The sequence below is a fragment of the Halichoeres trimaculatus genome, unplaced genomic scaffold (assembly GCF_033239565.1).
Source record: "Halichoeres trimaculatus isolate MK-OKI-2021-1 unplaced genomic scaffold, fHalTri1.1 fHalTri1_scaffold_12, whole genome shotgun sequence".
Lineage (NCBI taxonomy): Eukaryota > Metazoa > Chordata > Actinopteri > Labriformes > Labridae > Halichoeres > Halichoeres trimaculatus.
In genome coordinates this window covers 12,149,884-12,165,926 of record NW_027437190.1, presented here as the reverse complement: position 1 = coordinate 12,165,926, position 16,043 = coordinate 12,149,884, and the positions used below count along the sequence as shown (strand labels likewise).

Below are 16,043 nucleotides of genomic sequence, written 5' to 3'. Positions count from 1 at the left end.
TGAGCTTGGCCAGCAATGCCTTCATATGTGCTGTGGAGAAGCTGTGGAGATGGAATACTTACATGAAAATGTATTTTGTGATCAATAAAAGCTTTCTAGACCCAGTTCATCTGTCTTTTAAGAACCTCAGTGATATCGGGTTTCTGTTGCTGAAGCTTTAATAAACAGACTGACTGAACATGAAGGAGGCGTCAGACAATGCAAAGTGCAGTGGTGTCATTTGTTTTACGCATTAACAGCTGGTGAAGGAAGTCTGAACCTTGTCTGAACCACTGCCTCCCGACATTTTCAATGTAAGAAAACTTTTTTATGTTTTCCTCTGATAATATTTGATTAAAGTGGGTTGTGGTCAGTCTCAAAGCCACATTACATCAGCTTTAATTTATTGTGTAAACTTCCGCTGTGATGCCCTTTATTAATTCATTGTGTTGATCTGGGTTCAGAGTACAGACAGCAGCTGATTAAAAACAGGAAGTGGTTTGAAGACAAACACAGTTTTGTCCTTCCTCTCTGTCCATAACAAGCATTTAATTTGTGTCAGTGTGAAAGATGCTGTCAACCTCTACCCCTCAGCTGGTCAGGATGTGAACCTGGCTCAGGTTACTCATTTGCTAATAGATTTTTGTCTTCCCCTGTTGAATTCCAGGAAGGCAAAGTTAAATTCTGTTGCCAGGATGTTGCACAAGAACAGCCTCACCTCCTGACCTACAGTGTTATCTCTGCTGCAGTGTAATTAAGACACATATTAAAGACAAGACAAACTCTATCAACCCTTCTGAAGAAATTATGATGCAACTACAAAATACTGCTGCCCTCTAGTGGCTATATCAGGTACTACAACTAATACAAGCAATGCCACTTCACACTTAATGACAATAATGTTTGCATTTCCCAACCAGTGTTCTGCTATTTATAAATTTCAGAAATCGTATGTCATTAGTTGTATAATTAAAAAAATAAATCTCCAAAAATCCTTACAGGGGACATATCACGCTGATCCCTGATTTAATACTTACATATAATATAATAAATTTGAAAACAAGACCTTTCACACTCTGAATTTCAAAAAATGAAATATTGTATTTTTTCTGATATCCTAGAACGAGATTTGATGCCTCTGAAAATAGGTCATTGCCAGTTGGCCGCGAGATTTCGACCTTCATGACAACACAAGGATCCTCTCTTTTATTGGAGTAATCTGATAAAGCAGCTCCTCCTCTGTGATGTCAGTTAGTCACACAACCGCCACCGAGGGATACACCCACCAAGAAGCAAGTATCCCCCCTCAGATGCCGGATGCAGGGACTCTGCTCTGCGGAGCAGCTCGGCTTTACATGGTGAATTAGCAGTTAAAACACTGCAGTTTTAGCAGACGTCGTAATACTTGTGAGACTGTAATATTTGCATGCTTGTTCTGACATGCACGGTGAACCTGGACCACAATAATGCTGCGGTAATAACATAGTGACGAACTGACGGTAGAGGCGATCTTTAGACTACACTTTCAGCATGATGGATAAAACAGACAGAGAAAAGTGAAGGAGAAGGATGGAGCCCTGTTATAGAAATAGTTGATTGGTGAAGTCTGCCTATATTTCTACGTATAAACTATACATGTTACAGTACCACACTGTACAGTACACTCACCACACTGAAGCGTCCTGAGATGATCTGTGTCCAGGTGATTTTTCTTCCTCCTGAGCTGCAGAACCGTCCGGGTCCAATACAGGGTCCAATACAAAAGGACGTATCCTACACTCTGCCATTTTATTAGTGCTATCAATACCTTACGGTGAAGTTTTGGCAAACAGCAAACTCGCTCGGTCTGCTCCATCCAATATGGCAATTTTGTAAATACTGCCATGCTGCAAAAACACAAAGGGCTGTGACGTTGCGAGGTTACTGGAGGTCATTCTTGAAACGGAGCGTTTCAACGAGATCTTCAGAATGGCCTAAAATGAGGATATTGAGAACGCTATTGTGGGGCAATGAAGGAACTAAATGACTTGTACTGAGGGCAGAAATGCTTTACAGGCATCCTAGTCTGGCATAGTGAAAAGGAGAAACAAGCATGATAGGTGACTAAGATGATTCAATATAAGTGTGTTCCTTATGTCACTGGCTGTTATCCTGAAAATTGTCAGCAGATTTTGCAGTATATTGTGTTGTTGTTGTTGTTGTTGTTGTTGTTGTTGTTGTTGTTGTTGTTGTTAATAATTAAAGGTACATTCTGCTAAAATTATATTACAATGCATTTGAAATTTTAGTTATTTTTTGTATTTTGTTTTGCATTGCAAACAATGTGATACAGCCATATCATTAATCCCAAAACTACTCAACCCCTGATGGCAGTGTGTATGAAGAAAAAAGTAAGAAGGCATGGTGTCTGCTTGCAGCAATGCCTGCTCATGATGAACCAGGGGGCACAGATCTGGAAAATTATCTCCTTTATTTCTAATTTGGCTTAAAGACCAGACACATTGACATTGTTACAGGCCTTCACAACCATGTAACTGAGGCCTCATACACAGCTGCCGGATAACCTGAAGGGCGCTAATATCTCCTCAGATCTAACATGCTTGGTAGAATAGTACCTCACTCACATAGTCTGCTCTTGATTTATGACACTTCATCCTTAAAGCTAACTATTTATAAAAAATGACTTTTGTTTGCTGGTATTACAGCTGCTAAAAATCCCACCTCTGGAAATAATTATGTACATTGTCATATAGAGAATGGCTCTACAAAGAGATATTGCCCAGCTGGAACACTTCACAGCTAGGTTGCACTTCACCAAATGCAAATTATAACTGGACAAAGCTACAGCAGAACATATGTGCATCTGTGAGTGTAGCTAAAAACAGCAGAGCATGCTTAATCCTCTATTATGTGCAGTTTGAGGTATTCGGTACAAGTATCTATGGTATGTCTGTATATCTTGGATCTTTGCAAAATCCCAGAATCTAGGGAGAATGAGGGAGGATTTCTTAATTTTTTTTTAATCATTATTATCCAGAGAAAAAGTCAGAGCTCTCAATATTATTTTTTCCTGGAATTATCACTGTAATCTCAGAATTCTGACTTCTTTCTCAGAATAGATTTCTTTTGTTGATACTGCACCTTGTTATTTTCTAGTGGCCTTTATCCTCTTCTGAAGCACACAGAGGGCTTATTTATCAAACAAACATGTCTTCTTTCTGCTTTATCTGATCGTTAAACTTTCCAGATAATTGTCTTTTTAACTTGTGTGTTTGAATTGTATTTTATGAAGCCATATGAAATATTTACAGTATTATTTCAGTAGTTAGTTGATAAAAGTAAATTCACCCACTTTCAGATAAAAAACCAAGAGAGAGTTGTTGTTTCTATGCATAGTCTGCACTTTATTGAACATAAGAAAATAAGTACAAATGGCAAACCCTGAAGAAAATTAACTACAGGCAAATAAATTAAGTCACCCTTTCAACAATTCAGTACAAGAAGCATGGCATGTGTTCAGTACTTCAAGTGACAATGGTGCATACATCCTTCTTGTGTGGAGATGGACACAATAAGTTCAGATCCAGAATGAGGTGATCTCCCAATTATTTTTGCCATTTCATGAACAATTTGATTTACTGGAACCCAGACTAATTACTGGACCCTGCTGAGCACTCAGTGCTAGCACTGATGACTGCTCCCTGATCGATTTTTACATCAATTTCTCCACTATATGTGAAATAATGGGAGCAATGGTCGAGTATAATGGTAGCCTGAACTCTGTGATCAGTATTTTGAAGAAAGAACAGATATATATCATTTGATAATAGATATCAAGCTGCTTCATCTGGTTAAAAAGTATATTGAAGACTTAAAGGTAGCTTAAGCTCAATTACATCAATCAGCTGGTTATCTACTGTGTATCTGGTACTGCACGCATTAAGCATCACAAATAGTCAAAACCATCAAAGACTGAAGGCCATAGTGAGTGAGAAAACACTTGCTCATACTTCAATAAGTACATAGAGTTGAACTCGCCCTTTTTATTTAACATTTCTGCAATATTTACAAACTTATAACCTCTCTCTGTCTCACTGACGACATGTGCGTTTTAGTTTCAGTCCCTTCCTTCACCATCCTCCTTACTGTACGGAGCAAGAGTAGAGAAGCTGCAATCAAAGACACGTTTAATGCCATGCAAGACAAGGACACAAGTCTCTGTTGTCATCATGTGACATTGAGTTTGGTTGTACAAGCTAACTGCACTACATTTTGTTCTTTAATGAAATCCCTCACTTGCCTTAAAAGCGTTGTGATGTTTACAAAACAATCTCACAGTGAGATGTTGAAAACAGTGTTAAAATGCATCTGCTGCAAACAGACTAAAAAAACAAGGCAAAACACTCATGAAAGAGAACCAGAGTGGTTAAGAGAGGACTGTTTGTATTGAACTACTCTACATGGATACAAATGTGCAACAGTGAGCAGAATATGTCGTCTCTTATTTAGGACGAATAGCTCCATAAATAGTAAATGAATGCAATGACTGGATATGGAGGAGAGTGGAGGACAAGGAAGGAGTAAAACGGAGGAACAGCAGGCAAAAGGAGATCTTAGTAGGAGCGGATAGCAGGAGGAACGTGGGCGCAGTCCTGCTCGTCAAGAGAGCCGTCGATAACTGGGCGGTACTCCAGGGTCACCTGTGATCATTAAAAAAGATAAAATCAGAAATGATCTCTCCTCTGGCAGAGCTGCCTCAGATGTAGCTCAAAAAACAACAAATCACAGTGAGGGAATGTACCTTCCCAGTCTTGGGGTCAACGTAGGACATGGTGTGCTTCCTCCAGTGCTGGTCGAAGGGCTTCTTCTCCTGACCCTGCAGGGGCTTTGAGTAATCGTACTCATCCACACGATCCTGGAAATAATTCACAAACACAGTCAGAGGGAAAATAGCTGCAACACAAAGGGGGATGTTTGGTGCTTTTCTTTACTGTGTTTATGTTTTTAAAGCAGAAGAATAAAATTAGAAGCAAAGTGCAGGAACTGGACTTAGAGTAAACAGGAAGAAAGTGAGCACGCTGCTGAAAGGACCTCGAGGAGAGTATTAACAAGAACAAGAACCATTCATATCATCAGATGAAGTGAAACTCACCTTGAAGTCCTCTCTGGCGTGAGCTCCCCTGCTCTCCTTCCTCTGCTCGGCTGAGTGGATGGTCTGGACGGCATTCAGCATCAGATTCTGCAGCTCAAGTGTCTCCACCAGGTCTGTGTTCCACACAATGCCTGATGAGAGGGAAAGGAGGGGGATCATGAAACATATGGTTCCCACAGCATCAGAGACATAAATGAAAGCAAAAAATAAAACTAATGAACAAAAGAGGTGCAGTACCTCTGTCAAAGGTCTTGATATCTTCCATGGTCTGGTAAATGGCATCCATCTTGTCACATCCTTCTTTAAGAACAGATCCAGTTCTGAATACAGCAGCATGAGCCTGCATGGTCTGTGAGGAAATGATTCATGTTTGTACAGGGAAGTTTCTGTATGTGGAGTGAGCACTATACCCCAACAAGCCCCAGAAACACAACTACTCTTTCTGCATAGCATCAAAAGTCATGTGACTTAATGTATGCTTTGGTAGTGTACGGCATAAAGACAAGCAGGGGGACATATCTGTGTGTTTTTCAGATGTGCAACATGAATATAAGATATTTCTCTTGTGAGTTTTTACCTTCTGCATGTTGAGCCTGATCTCAGAGGTTCTCAGGCTGCCGTTGGCAAACCTCAGCTTGTCCAGGTTGGCCACAGACTCCTCTCCTGCATTGGGCTTAAGAGGTGACAGAGCCTCACCTGAGTGGGCAAAAAGACATCAGAGTCAGCTGTTAGGCCAGCAAGTAGTGAGTAAAGGAACAATGGTGTTTGGTTTTTAACTGCCTGTGGGGGTTAAATATATTTGCTGACACTATGAACAGAATTGTTCTCAATTGATGTCAAAACAGAAAAACTTGTTTTTCTAAGATGATGCAATCCAACTTTTTCTCCACATCAAAATGAGCAAGAACATCACATGAAAACTACCATCTGTCTGAAAAAAAAACATAATATTCAGCTTGATTGAAACCTATAACCAGGATCATGCCCAGACAGTTAAATGTAAGTAAATACTTTGAGGTAGAGTCTGAGGTAGAGTCATCACTTCTGGGCTTCTATACATAAGACAGTGTCTGCGTCTGCCTTGAACCCTGTTAAGAGATGTTTCTGGGCAGAGAGTAAACGTGGTAACCTCCGCCAATCACAATGCGCCCAGTGAGGAAGTGACTTTGTGTATTGATTAACTAGTGAAAGAAGCTATCCCAAGCAGCTACGATAGTGGAAGTGGACAGAACAAGAAAAACAATCAAAGTGAAACGAAACGCCAAATGGTTAAAATTTTTTACTAAACAACGGCGAGCTTGGCTTGACTTTCACTTGCTTTCGAGAGCTTGGAGTGCAGCACGGGATGAAGAGAGTACAATTATGCTTTCTACTGATCAGGTAGGTGTCAAATAACCCAGAGATTAGCTTGTGCTAACAGGTGCAACATCAGGTGCACAGCCCTGAAGTCACTCCCACTCAGAAACATGATGCTGCAGATTGTTGCTAGTCTAGTAAGTGTGTTCACATAGTCACAGTCAGAAGCTGTGGGTGTGCGCTGCCGCTGGCACTGAGCCGAGAAGAAGCTCAGTTTGAATGTCATATTTACTAACAAGTAAAGAAAATTCCTGCAGACCCTACCTTTAAATAATAAGAGTTTATCTTCTGTATTTTACTTAATCTCACCAGGTTTGTGTTCTTCTGCGATAGTGAGGGCACAGGCTCTGCCAAACACCACCAGATCCAGCAGAGAGTTAGCACCAAGCCTGTTAGCACCATGCACACTGGCACAGGCAGCCTCACCACAGGCATACAGTCCACGAACGACCTTGTCTTCTCCATTTGTATGTGTGATCACCTGATGGAGAAATAATACACTTTCAACAGTGTTTCTTACACTGAAACACTTACAGTAGTCTCAGGATGATTGTGTTCTCCTTACTCACTTGACCCTTGTAGTTTGTGGGTACTCCTCCCATGTTGTAATGAACAGTGGGCAGGACAGGAATTGGCTCTTTAGTGACATCGACACCAGCAAAGATCATTGCTGTCTCTGAGATACCTGGCAACCTTGTGGCGAGCTGTTGTGGAGGCAAGTGGTGGAGCTGCAGGTACACGTGGTCCTTCTCTGGGCCTACACCTCTGAGGAATTAGAGAGAAAAGGAGACAGGTGAGAAACCTTAACAGAGATTGTGCACGTTTACGTGGAATCATTTAGTTTTAATCCCACACCAGTTCATTAGGTAAATTTTTTTGTCATACCTGCCCTCTCTGATCTCAATGGTCATGGAGCGAGACACCACATCTCTGGAGGCCAGGTCTTTAGCGTTGGGTGCGTAACGCTCCATGAAACGCTCTCCCTCACTGTTGATCAGGATCCCTCCCTCACCACGACAACCCTCAGTGATCAGACAACCAGCCCCATAGATACCTGTAAAAAAAATAAAAATGAGTCAAAGGGAAGAAATTCTGACTCTGGGAACACTCACACCAACTCCATGTGTTATTCTATAAGAAATTAGATCTTGGCTCAGGAATATGTGTTGCACTGAAGTGACTCACTGTTAATGTTTGGTTCACTGTTAAATAATGATTGCTCACATAAAATCTTTCATCTGCGATCTCTCCTCTGTAACACCTTTTTTTAATGTAACTGAATTAGATGCTTCTGGGTGAATAAAACAAGTAACAGTGTAAAATAGTTACACTTAAACTTTCATGAAGGAGATATTTATGTGATGAAAATGTCTTTGATTCCTGAATGAAGAAATTCAGTCACCTGACTACATATGAAGCCAAACATCAACAGTATGAAAATGTCAAGTATCATGGCATGTTCAGGCAAGAATTGTGCCAGTTCAAACTCTGGGAGTGTGTTTTATAGACTGCATAGCCATAAAATGTTTTACAGCCCATATTCACTTAATTTGTTATCTAGAAAAAACAAATACAAGTAAGGAGGTTCAATCATTTCACACTATCACTTCCTTGTTAATTTGATACAGCGTATTTTTGATCTGTTTGATCTTTGACTTGGTAGATTATGAATAATCAAGGAAGACAAGAGTTTGTCTAAATCCCATAAATCGTATTGCCGTTCTCTGTTATTCCTACAAAGATAAATAAGACACTGATGAAACAAATGGAAATTCAAGATCCTGAATTGTTTAGTTAAGCTAACAACAACAGGTTACAATGCCCTTCTGTCATGAGGACTGTTAATTTCATCGATGTCTCAGTATGTCTTGTGAGCCTGTCTTGTGCTGGCTGTTTTGTGAAGGCTGAAAAAAGTTAATATCAACTCATACAGTCTGAGGAGCCACAGTGTCCCTGCTCAGTTTTTGAACTTGCTTGATTGTGTGATTATTGAGTAAGTTATCAATCATTATTTCTGTGATTTAATCAGAATATGTCAACCTAAAATGTTAAAATTACATATATGTACACTAAATTTAACTTCCCAAACACATTAACAGCAGTGTGTGTTGCTCTGATAGGTATAAGAGGGTAGAAACAATTGGACTGTGACATAGAGAGCTGGGCATCTGTTGACCCCTACAGGCTACATGACTCTGTTACTTCAAGCAGAGCTAAAGAGAGTCCAGAGTCAAATTTCCAACAGGAATAAAAATAGAGATGACCACTTACTCTTTATGCAAGGGAGATCTAATATTAGGGCTTAATGTGGAGGGGAAAAAAGCCCTGACATCTCTGGTTTTAATGACACTAACCACTGGACATAAAGATAAACAGCTCAAGTATGAAACAGGAGAATTCTGCTCAAAATTACTAGACACAATCCAAATGTGTCTCTAAGATTAGGGGCTGCTACTCTAGAGACTTTATCAGAAAAACTTTGAAAGTTGGAACAAGCTTCAACTCAGCTCTTCATCTTTAGTCTGACTTACTTTAAAGAGTTCACTCAGAAGTTTCTTTTCCTCACCTGTGGGGTGGAACTGCACAAACTCCAAATCCTGGCACGGCAGGCCAGCTCTGGTCACCATTGCATTTCCATCTCCTGTGCTGGTGTGGGCAGATGTGCAGCTAAAATATGTTCTTCCATAACCCCTGAAAGGACATATTTGAGTCTTTTAACTGAGTCCATTCTATTTCGCAAGCAGAACAAAAAAGGTATCAACTTGTTTGTTGGTGGTTATGATCTGGTGTGGCCTACCCGGTGGCGATGACAGTGTTCTGGGCTCTGAATCGGTGAATAGATCCGTCCTCCATGCAGAGAGCAATCACTCCTTTGCATTCTCCATTTTCCATCAGCAGGTCCAGGGCAAAGTACTCCACAAAGTAACTGGTGTCGTAACGAAGAGACTGAACAGAGAACAGAAGGATAAATGATATCATCATGTTAGACTGAATTGATCCCTTTCTTACTGTACGGTAGAGTCTGATAAAGACAGCAAGTGGAAAAATGAGCTTACCCTTCCATAGAGTGTGTGCAGCAGTGAGTGTCCAGTTCTGTCTGCCACACAGCAGCAGCGGTGAGCCTGGCCTCCTTTCCCGTACTTCAGACTCTGGCCTCCAAAGGCTCTCTGGTAGATCTTACCATCTTCAGTGCGGCTGAAAGGCATACCAAAGTTCTCCAGCTGGGAAAGAGGGTCAGAAAGGAGAAGCTCAGAATTCCAGATGTGTCACATATGTGGAGTAAAAGTTTGTTTAAGGAGTCAGAAGGGCAAACTCAGTCATTTAGAATAAAAAGAAAACCACAAGCTCTGTGACAAATGACAGTTGAAAAACATTGTGTAATAAAAAAATAAAGATAGAATAGGAAGAAAAAATCAAAGAGAAAATTTGAGGAACTATAATAAAAATTCTTCTCACTTCCTTTCAATCATCTAACTTGCGCCACCATGTTCAGCAGGCTCCTACGGCTCAATGATTATTTTACTTTGAAGTTCAGATGTGTTGTTAAATTAACAGCATCTTTGTTTGAACCCTAATTTTAATTATCAACTAATTAAGAATAAACAAGCTGTTTGGTTATGGTTTGTTTGAAATAAATAATCAATGTCATCTTTATAGGTTTTTTAAGTTTAAAACACTACCAATTCAGATCATCGATGAAACTTTCACTTTTAAGTATTGTAATATCATGAGGTTCAAACATCACTGGTGTTATTGGCAATGTCCTGCATTCACTCAGGCAGTTTAATTGTGTTTTGCCGCTTATCTATAAAGCCAGAACACCTATGACTAAGTATTTGGAAATACAACTAAGTTCTTCAGAACACGTGGCTTGAGCGTGACAACATTTACATTTATTTATAATGTCATGTAAATAGATTATTTAAATGATAACTGATCTCTTACACAACGACTTTGTGGTTTTTTTATTTGCCCTTCCTGTCCTGATGTCCTACATCATTAACTAGACTTTTAAGGTGAGCTCAAGATGCACTCAGACAACTCTCAATACGAAAAGGTATTTTTAAGTTATGTATCCAAGAAAAAAATTGCTAAATAGGCTTTTACAATAAAACTATGACATGACAGCAGCAACTCAAACACAAACGTGCTGACCAATGCAGCATTTCCAAACAAACATATGTATGTTTGATAATCACACAAAGAATGCTATGAGTTTTACAGGCCACTAGGTGGCACTGTGTTGGCTGATTTTGAGGTCTTGGAACTAGAAATCTTTCCTGGCATAAACAAAAGGAAAACCTCAAGGCTTGATGGCATTTAGGAATTCAGTATTACTGCAGATTATACTATCAAAGTTATCTAAATATCTTCCTTTTGGTGAAAAATATAGTAACAGCCACTAAACACAGTTCTTGATGTGCATGTGTCAGCATATGTCTGACTGTTTAGGTGACCAAGAGGGACCTTACCTCCACAACAGCAGCAGGAGCCTGCTCTGTCATGTAATGTATGGCGTCCTGGTCTCCAAGCCAATCAGATCCCTTTACTGTGTCATAAAAATGCCATCTCCAGTCATCCTCCTCCATGTTCCCCAAAGCTGCATTGATGCCACCCTGTGAACCAAGTCAATATTCTTTTAAAAAAATTGTTCAATTCATTAGACAGCACTTCTATACAGTAAAAGGCATATAAAATTGATTAGACTACAAATATACTGTTGTTGTTGTGAGTTTGTCGGGATGGTCAAACCTCAAGTGTGCAGAGGTTTTTTATGATCATAATTTTCTTAATTAACAACTGAAATGAGTTGTTTTACCTGAGCAGCCACTGTGTGCGATCTGGTTGGGAAGAGCTTGGTGATGCAGGCTGTGTTGAATCCTGCCTCTGACAGCCCAAAAGCGGCCCTCAATCCTGCCCCTCCTGCTCCAACCACCACAGCATCAAACTCATGGTCTACCACTGGGTACTGTGTGGAAATCTGAACCAAAGAAATGGAAAGGTCACTTTGATGTAGATTAGCAAGCAAAGTTCATTTTGAGACATATACTCCAAAACATACTTTCAAATTAGGCTCTATTTTCACCCTCACAGTTTAAAAACACGTTTTTGCATCCTATTGTGTATGCACTTAAGAGATAGCACAATTGAATGTGAAAACATGAATGTTTAACTTACATCATCTGATACACTTGCACTTTTCTTCTTGCCATAGATGGAGAAGTGAAAGTTCCTGGAGCCCTGCACGGCAGCAGCAGGGACCTGGGAGAAGAATAGTTGGCATTCGAGATTAAATTGAAATCAATACATTGATCTGGTACGCAACAGTGTTACTGCAGATGGCTTTTGACTAGCAGTAAACAAAATGTGTGAAAAAGAATTACTATTATTTTTTTTTTTCATAGGCACATTAATACATGTAGCTTTGTTGATTATGTTTATTACACACTAAAAACAATCGAAGCAATGCATTATCTATAAGCGTGTAACAGTGCCAATGTAGTTGCCTCAAAGCTTGATGATCTTATTATTAACACAATGTTCATTTACATAATACATTTTTACAGATGTCACTGAACATATTAGCATTATCCCTTAGCAAGCTAACATAAGTTAACTGTTTTCCACAAGGGCAGCTGAGGTAACTATCGTTGACACGTCAGAATTTCAGAGTTTTTTTTCACATTTTTCTTAAAAAATAAATCTTTCCTAAAGATAGAAAACGGACAGTGACACCACGGCGAGCCATAAGTCACTGTTCGAGTCAAGAAATGTCTTTTCTTCACGGTGTCACATTGAAACACCCTAAGCTACATAACACAGGTTACGCAAGTCAGAATCTGCTAGTTACGAAAGCTTGAAAGTAGCAGATTTCCATATCCTAACTTAAAAAGACAAATGGCTAACAGTAAAGTGGTTACTGTGGATAATGTTAAACTAAATATTAAAACTCACAGCGTTGGCTTTGGAGAGGACCCTCTTGGAGAGGAGACGGGACGCGGCACGGACGCTCGCCATGTTGTCAGTTGAAGGACCGATTCTGAGCGACGGTGGAGGTTCACATATTCTGTTGCACTGGACTGAACCAATATCCAAAAATGGGTGTGTCCGTGAAGTTGCACATATTAAGTTCGCCTATAACTTTTATTTATTTTGTTAATATTTTACAGTAGATTATTAATGAGTACAACATTATATTTTACATACAACATGAGGGAGTCAATTATAGAAATTTTGAGTTCTTTTTTAATTTAAAATCATGAACCACCCTCAGTCGAAATGGCTGGACTCTTTGAACGTAATATATTGTGTAAGCTGGGTGTGCAAGAACAAATGTATAAGTGACCTAGACTTTTCATTCAAGGTGAGAGACAGCACCATATATTTACCAGTCATACCTGGCCTGCTATCGGACCTAAAGTGTTTCTTTATCCTTTTAACCATTTGTGTAAAAGTACTGAGGCATGCATACGCCATGAAGCTAAAATGTAAGCTAGCATGTTAGCTCACTGCTAGCATTGTTTGTGGTTAGCTTTGCTGTCAAACTTCCAGCACTGACACATTATTGGTGTGTCTGTTCCTGCTTGTTGCAGTGTTTTGGTGAATGCTAACAAGCCGTTTGCTAAAAAATATATATATATATATACTGACACCACTGGCGCTATGTCGTATTCCAGCAGCTCATGTTTACTTTTCCTTGAATCTAGCAAAATTTCAAAACCTTTATGGGACTTACAAATGAATGGACCCTCGGATCACCATCATGTTTTGCTCAAAGGTCGTGCAGAACCTTTTTTTATTGCCGTGTTTTTAGCCCCTTTGTAATTGCTGCTGCTTTGAGTTTACTAGATTATCTGTTTTTACAACCACTGATGTTTTGATCCGCTATGTATGACAGCAGCCTCCATGAACAACTTGAATGACCCCCCTAGATGGAACATACAACCAGACCCCCGAGGTAGGGGGGCGGGGGCCGGTGATGGGAACCAATGGAACTACGCCCTGCTGGTCCCTATGCTGGGACTGGCTGCTTTTCGTAAGTTACACAAGGAGGTGTGTTTGTGTAAGAGAATGACATGCTGCCTGTGTTGTTGATTTTTAAAACATCAAACACTACAGTTATAAATATGTTTACCATCAAGTTCCTAAAACTCTATTTACATTATGTTGAAAGGACAGTATTGTATATCCAGCATCTGAAACAATATCAGACCAAGAGCTAGATGCACCTCTTTGTGCTCTTACTGTTTGCTAATGTAAAGAATTTTACCAAGAAGAAAACATGTGCGCCAAATTCATCACATGTTCATTCATTCATTCATCTTATGAACCGCTTATCCTATTCAGGGTCGCGGGTGGCTGGAGCCTATCCCAGCTGTCATTGGTCATCACATGTTGCGTTTTTCAAAGTTTCTTGTCCTTGTGTTGTTTTTCACACCCTAATGCCAGGCTGGATCTGGACCAAGGAGTCTCAGAGGGAGATCCAGAAAGTCAAAGCCCAGTATGACAAAGATGTGTCTACAATAAAAGAAGAGATGGAGTCACGGTACCGGGAAACACTGACAGAGAGACGCAGGGCAGCAGCTTTACTCGAGTTGGAGCTGGAGAAGGAGAGACAGAGAGTCAAAGGCTACAAGCAGGCCATGGTCTCACAGAGCCAGAACCTGATGGAAGAACGCAAACAGTTACAGCAGGTAAAGTCTTCTGATGCTCTCATCATTAATGTACAATTCATAATACGTTTTATTCTTGCTTTACTGAAAAACAGTTTTCTTTTTGCAAGGAGCGTGGTGCGTTAGAGGAAGAGAAGCAAAAGGTGGTAAATTCTGGTGCTGCAGGGGCTCTGCTGCACCAAGCTCTGGAACGAGAAAACAACTGGTACCATCGAGCCACTGCCACCCTAAAGGAGCTGGAGGGTCTGCTTGTTGAGCGGCAGAATGCCTACTGCTCCCTGATCCAACCCAGGGAACAGCGTCTAGAGATGGAGAAGAACATGCTGCTGAAGGTTGTCAAAGAACCCATCTGTGAAGAAGTGAACCTAGAGTCAGATCTGAAGGATATTTTCAAGCGAGATAAGCACTGTGCGGACCTTTTGAACATTGACAAGAGGAAGAACGGAAGTCTCATGTGGGTTTACCTCAAGTACTGGCAGCTGCAGGTCACTGTCCAGAAACACAAGCGAGCTGAAGAAGCCATACTGGGAGGGAAAATACAGCCTCACACAAAGTGACAAAAGACAAATGCAATCTGTGGAGGGTTTTTTTTTCATATGACTTTATAGAATGTTTAAAGGAAGTGGGTCAGGAAAGGAAATGCATGTGTTTCCACATTAGATATCGTCATTTGACAGGAATGGTCACAAAAGGTTGCTTGGACACCTACACGCTCTACACCTGAAATCTCCCTAGTTGGTCCCAGAACAAAGAAAGAATGTTTCAAAAAAGCTGACATTTAGAATAAACCACAACTTCAGAGCCTCAGTTTTTATCAGGCACACAACCTTAAAATGAAATATGTGAAAACTCATAAAGATAAGAATGCATTAGGATCTTTCAGGCAATATCCATACTGCTGGTGTAATAAACAAAGTTCTTTACTTATCCCATAAAGCTTCTCGTAAAGTTTTTCAGATCTGTAGTGGTACTTAAACTAATACTAATGTAATTGCAAGCTGCATTTTTTGTATGCTTACACCCAAGGTATGGACTGTGGGCTCTATTAACTGTCCCCTTTTCGATGTGATCAAACTCACCTTCAGGGAAAAATCATCTTCATAGTCAGAGCTAAAGCCAGGAATTGTAAAAGCAAAGATGAGAATCAAGTTTTCTAAGTCATTCATTGTCTTTCTGTGGAGTCTTCAAACACTATGTTTTAATTTAAAGATTATGTTTTTTAAATTATGATAATTGTGGGGCATTCTTTATCTTTTTTTTTTTTACAAGCATTTCCGTCCATAGCTTCTCCCTCTACACGTCTCTCTTCACTTTTTCTTATGGGTTGCCATTTATGAGTTTAACCACTAGGATTCTTTTTTCAGTCATTTTTTTTCACATGTTGTGTCTCTGTTTGAAGTTTTTTTTTTTTTTTTGAGAGAGAGAGATTTTAAACTATCAAGTAAACAGGACTCTGCAGGCTCATGTGAACATAAACACAGACATGGTACCCCAACAAAAAATAGTAGAACATCACCCTTTTACTACCCTGGTTCTCCCCTGTAGCTTCTTCACAAAAGAACCACGCTGTCATGCCTTTGTTTAGAGTATAACCAACTGAGTTGAATGCTGGACACCATTCTCATGAAACAAAATGTACAGACGCTAACCGCTCTAGAAAAAGTCATCCTAATAAATTCTTTGTGGGAATGATTAAACTCCCAGACTGTTAGTGTGCCTACTTTGACTACTTTTATGACCAAAGAAGAGCCCCTGTGAGGAATTTTACATTGATGTTGCTTTTAGTACTTTCTGTGTGTGGTGCATCCCATCTCACTGATCATCTCTTCAGGTGTTTCTCACAAAAAAAAAAAAAAAAATACTCTGCTTTCTTATGGCAGTCA

General features: G+C 39.9%; 2 protein-coding genes across 4 annotated transcripts; one reads left to right on the top strand and one right to left on the bottom strand.

The window, feature by feature from the left end:
- Positions 1-3,383: 3,383 nt before the first annotated feature.
- Positions 3,384-12,567, bottom strand: sdha (succinate dehydrogenase complex, subunit A, flavoprotein (Fp)). The gene is made up of 15 exons (XM_074682766.1): positions 12,443-12,567; positions 11,666-11,749; positions 11,307-11,468; positions 10,960-11,103; positions 9,544-9,708; positions 9,285-9,433; positions 9,054-9,178; positions 7,373-7,541; positions 7,057-7,252; positions 6,797-6,968; positions 5,709-5,827; positions 5,369-5,480; positions 5,132-5,262; positions 4,781-4,894; positions 3,384-4,679 (listed from the first exon to the last, which is right to left on the bottom strand). The coding sequence occupies exons 1-15, from the start codon at positions 12,503-12,505 to the stop codon at positions 4,593-4,595; spliced, it is 1,992 nt and encodes a 663-aa protein (XP_074538867.1). The 5' UTR covers positions 12,506-12,567; the 3' UTR covers positions 3,384-4,592.
- Positions 12,568-12,765: 198 nt separating this feature from the next.
- ccdc127a (coiled-coil domain containing 127a) lies at positions 12,766-14,753 on the top strand. 3 transcript variants are annotated; one of them, XM_074682768.1, is made up of 4 exons: positions 12,766-12,851; positions 13,386-13,523; positions 13,937-14,181; positions 14,271-14,753. In XM_074682768.1, the coding sequence occupies exons 2-4, from the start codon at positions 13,394-13,396 to the stop codon at positions 14,715-14,717; spliced, it is 822 nt and encodes a 273-aa protein (XP_074538869.1). In that variant the 5' UTR covers positions 12,766-12,851; positions 13,386-13,393; the 3' UTR covers positions 14,718-14,753. The 3 variants fall into 3 exon arrangements, with proteins under 3 accessions (XP_074538869.1, XP_074538870.1, XP_074538868.1); XM_074682769.1 differs by having other exon boundaries at positions 12,768-12,851; positions 13,389-13,523; XM_074682767.1 differs by lacking the exon at positions 12,766-12,851 and adding an exon at positions 13,195-13,265 and having other exon boundaries at positions 13,389-13,523.
- The last annotated feature ends 1,290 nt before the right edge of the window (positions 14,754-16,043 follow it).

What these genes read in the sequence shown, in the direction of transcription:
- ccdc127a (XM_074682767.1), top strand. Translation starts at nt 13,226, where the DNA reads ATGAATGGACCCTCGGATCACCATCATGTTTTGCTCAAAG. An exon ending in CCATCATGTTTTGCTCAAAG is followed by an intron (nt 13,266 to 13,388) that starts GTCGTGCAGAAC and finishes GTATGACAGCAG; the next exon opens with CCTCCATGAACAACTTGAAT. An exon ending in AACGCAAACAGTTACAGCAG is followed by an intron (nt 14,182 to 14,270) that starts GTAAAGTCTTCT and finishes TCTTTTTGCAAG; the next exon opens with GAGCGTGGTGCGTTAGAGGA.
- sdha (XM_074682766.1), bottom strand. Translation starts at nt 12,505, where the DNA reads ATGGCGAGCGTCCGTGCCGCGTCCCGTCTCCTCTCCAAGAGGGTCCTC. An exon ending in TCAGGCTCAACATGCAGAAG is followed by an intron (nt 5,481 to 5,708) that starts GTAAAAACTCAC and finishes ATTTCCTCACAG; the next exon opens with ACCATGCAGGCTCATGCTGC. An exon ending in ACGCCAGAGAGGACTTCAAG is followed by an intron (nt 4,895 to 5,131) that starts GTGAGTTTCACT and finishes AATTATTTCCAG; the next exon opens with GATCGTGTGGATGAGTACGA.